General features: G+C 39.2%; 1 protein-coding gene across 9 annotated transcripts in view; it reads left to right on the forward strand.

The window, feature by feature from the left end:
* The window catches only part of LOC126398485 (DNA (cytosine-5)-methyltransferase 3A-like), a 71,997-nt gene that overhangs the window by 10,317 nt on the left and 53,393 nt on the right, over positions 1 to 8,287 (forward strand). For all 9 annotated transcript variants that reach the window (XM_050057878.1, XM_050057872.1, XM_050057879.1 and 6 more), the window contains exon 3: positions 5,055 to 5,162. In XM_050057878.1, the coding sequence (XP_049913835.1) occupies positions 5,055 to 5,162 (108 nt within the window). The remainder of the gene's footprint in view (positions 1 to 5,054; positions 5,163 to 8,287) is intronic.

Below are 8,287 nucleotides of genomic sequence, written 5' to 3' on the forward strand. Positions count from 1 at the left end.
ATCAGTTTATTTTTGACCTTATTTTACTTAGGTTTTTTTTTTTCTACTTGTCGCACATTCATGATGCAGTACATGTGTAATGTTAAAATGCAAGTGTGTCGTGACACAGGCATATGGACACCACACCAATCAGACAAGGTTGTTACGCTTATCGTCAGGGAAGTGACATCAGAATGTTTAGTCAGCATGGCGGCCCTGTCGGAGACAGTTGCTAAGCAGTTTCTGCACCTTAGCAACCACTCCACTGTCACCGCAACAGAGGGTCCAGCAGTGGAGGAAGAGAGAAAGGGAAGAAGACATTAATGGAAACACAAGGCAGCACACACAGTCAGGTAGAGCGGAAAAAAAGAGTAGAGCAATAGAGCTGTTGTTTTTATTAAACTAAAGTTGACAGTCTCTCCTGTACACACAACAAAAGAGTGCAGGAGACTAGGCTACACAACACACAAAAAGTTACCTTACAAACATTAAAAAAAACAATTGCTGCAGATAAAAAAAAGTTGTAGCTAGTTGATGGAGAACAAGTGGAAGCAGCCTTCAGTTTTAATGTCGACAGTCAGGATGATATAAATGTGTCATCTGTCAGAGATGCTGAAATCTTGTTTATACTATTTAATCTCTTACTTATCCCTGGATTATACCATTGTCAATTTGCTGGATTTGTCAGAAACAAACATTCCTGTCTGGTTATTTTCTCTGTTAACAACTTCTAATGGTATTTTTTGGATTATATCACCATATATACAGTGCACAGTATCAGTATGGGGATAAAAATTATACATATCTAATCATAGGATAGATTACTAATGGACTTCCAGGAAAATTATATTGTGGTGATGTGATAATTTGTTTAATTGAATGATTCAGAGCAAAATGTTATTTAGATTCACAAAGATTGTTGTAAAAAAATAAATAAGATAAAAGTGGTGTAAAGTACATTGCTTTCAATATCCTTAAGTATATTGTGATAATGTTTTCGACCACATCACCCAGCCATAGTCTGAGGTGTGTTCAGCCACCAGTGTATAATAGAGGTCCTCATGGGTCAGAAAATATGTGCCTGACCCAAAAACTACCCTTGGCTGCGGGGCAACCTCCAGCTCACCTTGGAGAGCCCATATAGGCTGAGTCCTTTGCATCAGTCCGGGTTCAATTCCAGCCTGCAGCACTCTGCTTCATGCCACTCTCCAGGTGTGCTATGATAAAGACAAAAAGCCCTAAAAAATAATCTAAAAAAACAACAACAAAAACTTTACCGTCTTACTCGAATCAAGGAGGGCCCCATGCATTAAAAAGTATGTATACTGTATAGTATATTATAGTACAGTGGTTCCCAACTGGTCCAGCCACGGGGTCCAGATTTCTCCTTAGTTCAAAGTCCACAGAGTTTAATATATTTGGCATCGTACTTGCATTCAGCGATGTTATCAAGCTAGTTTGCTGTCTCTGTTAAGTAGCTGTCTGTTATTCACTCACTCTACAACAGGAAACAGCACTTAAATTGAAGCTTGTGTCAGAAATTCACTGTACTTTTAAAATAAAGTGTGTTTTTTACAAACTAGACAAGTTCCCAGGTCACTTGCAGTCCATTCAGAATGGACCTGCGATCCACTTTTGGCTTGTGGCCAGTTGGGAACCACTGGTATAGTATAGTATTTAGTATGCTGCTCCCAAGTGAAATGAAATGGGACCCCAGTGTACCTAGAAAGAAGTAAACACACAGTTTTCTGACTTGCTGACTCCGATTTGTTAAAATCCTACATAGATCAACTTGGGCATCAACAAGTTGGGCAAACCTCTAAATATTAAAAACAATATTCCTTCTATCGTGTACATTTAAAGCTGCCTTGTTCACTGCAGCACTACAAGAGTCTAATGGTTCTCTCTTGTAACAGTGACATTTATTTAATTTCTGCCCGAGGCTGCACATCACATAAAGAGAGCTCAAATATGAATATAAAGGCCTATAATTAAAATCACTGCGGCTGGCAAATTCCTTCCTCCTGGCTAAAATACAATACTCTTAAAGTAACAGGCATCTCACATGAAGAATGTTTTAACTGCTTAACTAAAGATGCAGCAGGTGTTGCTTATTTTATTTAGCTCTTCCACGTGTCCTCTTGGGCCCAATAAAAATTTTGCACAGACCTGAGACTCTCAGCAACTCAGATTTTGCCTAGAGGCGATGTAAAAATAGAAAGTGAGGGAATTTATTGGGGAGGGGGTTGCATCTACCCAGAGATTACTACTGTGTGGGAGAGAGCAGTTTTACAGCTCTGGGAGAGAAGACTGTCTAATCTGATTGTGAATGAGTGGATATTTTAGTATCTCGTAACTGATAGTGAGGGGGCTGACAAACAGTGGTTTGTCTATGCGGGGGTCTCTTCTCAGAAATCTCCTCCTCTCAAACCTCTCATCTTTATATTGGCTCTTTATGTTTGTAATAATGACTTATTGTTTTGGCAGAAAAACAAGAGAACAACTAGCATCTGCCAAATGGTGGAGGTGGGACAAAGTCATTGTTTGTTTCAAGTCAAGTCCAAGTCCTAAGCATTGTGTCTTGAGTCCGTCTTTCACCAAAACATTTTATGCCATTGTTGTGTTTAAGCAGCAAGTACAGTACATTTACAGAAATAAGTAAGGCCTTATAAGTATTTTCAAATACAAACCTGACCCTCCGAAGTAGATCAGGTATCGGACAGATGTGACTGACCCACATTACATACATCATCTATTGTCCCTTTCACACATGCGGTCGATCCCGATAATGTTCAGGAACATTTCCTGCATGGAGTCATGTGTAAATGGGAGCAGGTATTGATATTCAGGGAAATCTGCACCACCAATTTTTACACCTCAAGACCTCGGAACAGGTCAAGGAAAATGCCGGTACAATGAAAACAGTTACATTTCAGGAAAAAAACAGTACAGTAAAAGCAATAACATTGCAGGGACAAGCACGTAAAGGGTTACATCTGTCTGATGAAAGACGCTTTCAAGTTCTGTGAGTGAACCAATCCCAGGACTCTGCTGATGACGTATTTAAATCAGCGACTTGTTTGCAGTTTAGCATTTACGCCAATGCTTTCGCTGGTGATTTGATAACTAATAAATAATACAAGTTATTTTGTTTGCAAGTAAACTCCTTATTTCAAGAACAAAAACTGCTTCTTGCCCCACATGTTTCCGAAAACAATGAACAACGTCTTCCACCGCATTCACGTACGTTCGGCCGTGTGCCTTGCTGAATTTATTCTGGCATTGCCATGATGTGTGAAAAGGCGCAAGACAGAAAAGTTCCTGAAAGTAGCACGTGCATGTGTGAATTGAGAAAATCACTTGGAGTGCCTGAAAGGTTATCCCAGTAATTTACTGTGAACTATATGTGAAAGAGGTGAATATCATTATGAAATTTAGTCTTTCTGCTATGACATACATTCATTCAGTCATAGCAGACAGGCAGATCAAATTACAGCAGTGCCTAATATTACCTTATTCATCACTATATGCCATATCAGTACTTTCTATAAGATACCCTGATTTTAGGCATCGGAAATAGGTGCATCCTTACTTTCAAATAAGCTTATATATGTACTGTTATATAATGTTAAAACGCCAAATGGCCAGATGTGCCTCTGTATCTTTCAGGGGCACAACTGCAACAATTTTTAATTTATGAGATGAATCTTTGCCTTGTTGCTGTCAGTTTATTTATCGTTGACCACAGGAAAATGAAGGGTTGATTTGCTGCATGCCTTTTAAATCATTTCAAATCTTTGGGCTTTGGGGCAGGATATCAAGTCACTCTAAAGTCACAAGTTGTTGTTGTTGTTAAAGTCAGAGCTGAGTTGTAAGTCTTTTAATTTTGTTCAGTTGAGTCATCAAGGCAGGTCCGGATTTAGGCTCCATTTCAAACCATGTGACTCGAGTCCACAGGTCCACCGATAATAGATTTTAGATTTACTGTTTCTTTATTGTGTTGACACATTTCCAAATTTTCCACCAATTAGCTTTGAATCAGATTAACTAAATATTTCACATTTCACCCCCGGATTATAAGTGTTGTGTACAATGTTCTGTTTTGACCAATGTGATTATGTGAGGTTTTCTCTAGTGGAACTACAATTACTCCATGTGATGTACTGTATTTTATGCAAACCAGGGAACTGCCAACAACACATCATGAGAAGGTTCTGTAGTTTGACATGATATAATTGAAAACAGAACGATATCTCATTAGGCAGTCCCTCTGGTTTTAACTTTGCTTTGTCCCAACACTCTCACCACCAAGTCAACACACAGCTGCAGCATGCTATTTTTATTTTATACTATATCACTGTAAAATTACCCTGCTTCTTGTGTACATCTCTGTTCTATTGTACCTGTACCACTTTGTCTCTGCTCTGAGTTGAGCTGGGGAACAAACTGCTGTGATGAATTAATTTAAGTTCAAAGCTTCACTTGAGGAATCAATACAAGGCAGCGCAGGGTAAAGGTATTATGTTATCAAGGTTTCCACTGGACCTCAAGTAATGATCTTATTTTTTTTATCTTGTAGGAGTTTTTGTGCTGTGTATCCACACTTAGATCAATCCAGAGGAGGTCCAGAAGTAGTTCAACATGTAACCCATTTGCTTTACTAAACACAGCTGGCTTTCATGTCTGCAAACATGTAATTTACTGGTTTTGTCCTCCATATTTCACCCATTTATAGTTTAAGAACGTCTTTGTTCAATCTGAACCTGGCAGGGTTTTGAGGTCTTTGTTTTTAAAGTAGTTTGTTTTTAAATTGGTCTTAAGTTCAGCTTCTTCTAGTGAAAAGGTCATAAAAAGTGTGACTCTTGGCTTTCCTAAAACTGCAGATACTCTAGTTATTGTGTGCTACCCTTTATATGTTTTATCCCGTTTTCCAGTCTCTGCCCCAGGGTGTTTCTTGACCGCATCTCCCTGAGTCATTGTTGCTTTAATGCGGCCTCGCTGCTGACATCAGTTAAATCTTCATACAGTCATTCGATCGGCTCAGTGTTTGATGTGGCCTCTCTGTAATTGTCCAGGGTGAAGATGGAGCAGACCATGACAGTCCAGAGGAGGGGACACCAGCGAGCCCCCGCGCCAAGCGCAGAGTGGGTCGTCCTGGCAGGAAACGCAAACAGCTGCTTCCTGTGAGTACTGTAATTATAGGCTGTCGTTGGCCTTTTATACTCCACGCTGCGGCAGAGTGATTGATTACCTATTCACCTATACAAAATCTCCCTGTCTAGCCCTGAAAAGATATGTTAAACATGCACTGTTTCCAGGAGCACTAATTCTTCACATTTATGTATTCACACCTGCGAGCTGCTGAGTGGCAGTTAGCTCAGCTTTTTTTTCCTAATAACACATTAATCTGAGGACACAGTATCACATTTGAGTGTGTTTGACAGATAATGCGACGGAGCACTTGCCTACTCACGGCAGCTTTTCTTTGTTGCTTTTTTCTTCTTTAACATGTTACACTGAGACTTTTTTTCACCAGTAGTGTGTCTTAAGAACAGGGATTCCCCTCTACACTGACTGTTCAGCAGGACTTAACAGGCAATGCAATAATGCTAGCTTCATTTTCTCTTAATTTTGTCATAATTTTCACTTGTCAGTGGCTCCATCCCCCACATTGTCAGTGAATTGCTGTTACCACTTTCCTTAAAACTGGAATTCTAGAAACGCTAATTTATTAGAACTAAACCTTAAAACCTCTATGAGTTATGATAACAGTGTACTCAGCAAAGTAATGGCGGAGTTCACAGAATGTGACAAGTCAGACAGGGCAACAAGCTTGAACAGTGAGACAATCAGACAAGATCAGAGTCTGTTTGCCAAATTTATTTGGAGTGGAAACAAATTTAAGTCACTGCGATCCCTGTGTGTAAACCTCCACCAAATCTGACCTACAATACTTGCCATAGTTGTGTGTTCTGTAGTGGACAAAAAGGGATTATTAGCAACAATACATGTTCAGTTTTACTTCCAAATAAAGTGGTAGCTCATCTGACAAAGCTATTGGCCGTCTTTCAACCTGTTTGATTTTTTAATCTCCCATTTTGTTGCCCAGTCTGACCCATTTATTAATTGGTTTTACCACATTTTTTGTTTTACAAATCCTGTTGATTGATTTTAAAATTGCATGTTGTCAACCTTTTTTTTTAAACTAAGTTTTATTTGATGCCAAGATCTGTTTTGCAAGTGGCACTTAAAGGTCCAGTGTGTGGGATTTAATGGCACTCAGAGGTAAGGTTGCAGAACTGAAATTTCTCCTGTGTGCCAAGTGTGTAGGAGACTTATGATGGCCAATGCAAAAAATGCGTATGGCCTTATCTAGAGCCAGTGTTTGAATTGTCCACTCTGGGCTACTGTAGAACAACATAGCAGACTCGGTGGACCCACTCCATATGTAGATATAAAAGCCTTGTTCTAAGGTAAAAACCCCCCACAACCATTCTTTTTTTTCAGGTGATTATAAACCAACGAACACATAGTTATGAATGTTATATTCCATTTCTGCCAATAGATGCCCCTAAATCCTACTCCCAGGACCTTTAGGAACAAACTGCATACAAACAACATCACCACAGATACAAGTCATTCAGACCTTTACATAGACACAAAGCAATGAGAAGACAGAACAAACCCAATTAGATCTAACTCAACATTAATCCAAAGAACAAAATAAAATAGCATGCTCAAAAGATGTAATGAGAGCTTTGTTTGATTACTGGTCACCAAACAATAACCAGTATAGATAACAGGAGGGAGTATAAACACCACAGAGCAGCTTTAATGGGCAGAGAGTGAACATGTGCTCTTGCTGGATTTTTCTACTTTGCAAATATGCATGTTTATGAGCAAATGTTGAAAGCAGGGAACTGAATGCTGTTACTTTTCAACACAGTGAAAGTGTTCACATAATTTCTGTGTTAGCTTGGCTTCTGGGGGTTTGAAGAGGCAACCCTCCAGTCACCTCTAAGGCAGCGGTGATAATGTGTGAGTGAGCTGCATTATTACTGTACCGACACCAAACTGGATATTTCTTCACTCTCAGTGAGTTCTCCTTCATGTTTCTCTCTTCATTCATCCTCTTATCGCTCACCCTGTATGTGTGTGTGTCTTTGTGCTGACTGAACTCTGCGGTTGAATCAACAAGTCAATATAGCTGATCAAACAACCCCAGACAGAACGAAGTACTGAGTGAACTGTGTGAGTGTGTGTATCTGCGTGTGGGCGTTTATGTGTGCAAGAGAGCAGGTCTGATCATGCTTTGATGTCTGAGCTCTGACAAGGTAGGCAGGATTAATGTGGGTCCTGTCACACATGTGTACACACACAAAAACACACACGCATGAACACACACACATGGACATATAAAACACAGACGGCTGCAGATAAAACATTGATGTGACACACAACAAAAGGTTGCATGTGAGTAAGTGGTGTTTGTTCTGCACTGCTGGAGGAGCACCATCAGTCATAGTAGTACAGTAGTACTTGTAGCAGTTGTAAAGGGCGTAGAATTATTAAAGTAGTGGTCATGGTATTAGTAGAAATAGCAGAACCAGCAGTACAAGTTATATTAGTGTTAAGAGACAATTAAGTATTAGCAATTGTGATAAAATTTGTAACTTTTTTTTGTAGCAGTAGGATTGGTATTAGTGTACTTGCAGTAACAATATTTGTAGCAGTGCTAGCTGTTGTGGTAGTCGTACAGTAGTAGCAGTTGTGGTAGATGTAGCTTATGAAGCAGTAGTAGTTGCAGTAGTATTTGTAGTACCAGTAGCATTAGTAAAAATTTGCAAAGGAATAGTAATGGTAATAGTTCTAATAGTAGTGTTGAAAGTTAGAGTAATAGGAGTAGTAGTAGTGGTAGTACCAGCAGTAGTGGTAAGGGAATAGCAGTTGAAGTTTTAATGGTGGCGGAAGTAGTAGTAGTAGTATGATAGTAGCTGTAGTAGTAGTTGTAGCAAAAAAGTAGAAACAGAAATAATAGAAAAAGCAGCAACAGTAGTAGTAGTCCGATTGTAATAGTAATAGAAGTTTTAGCTATAGTAGTAGTAATGGTGGTACCATAATTTTTCTAATAGTAGGAGTAATTGAAGTAGTCCTAATTGTTGTTAAAGGGAAATTTCGGTTTATTTCAACCCGTCTCCTATCGTCCTAAATTTGTTTCAAGTCACTAGTGACATAGAAATATTAGTTAGCATGTTAGCCATTAGCCTAGATACAGCCGTAGCGTCAGACCTGTTAAAACGTAAGTGAA

This window comes from Epinephelus moara, chromosome 12 (assembly GCF_006386435.1).
Source record: "Epinephelus moara isolate mb chromosome 12, YSFRI_EMoa_1.0, whole genome shotgun sequence".
NCBI lineage: Eukaryota > Metazoa > Chordata > Actinopteri > Perciformes > Serranidae > Epinephelus > Epinephelus moara.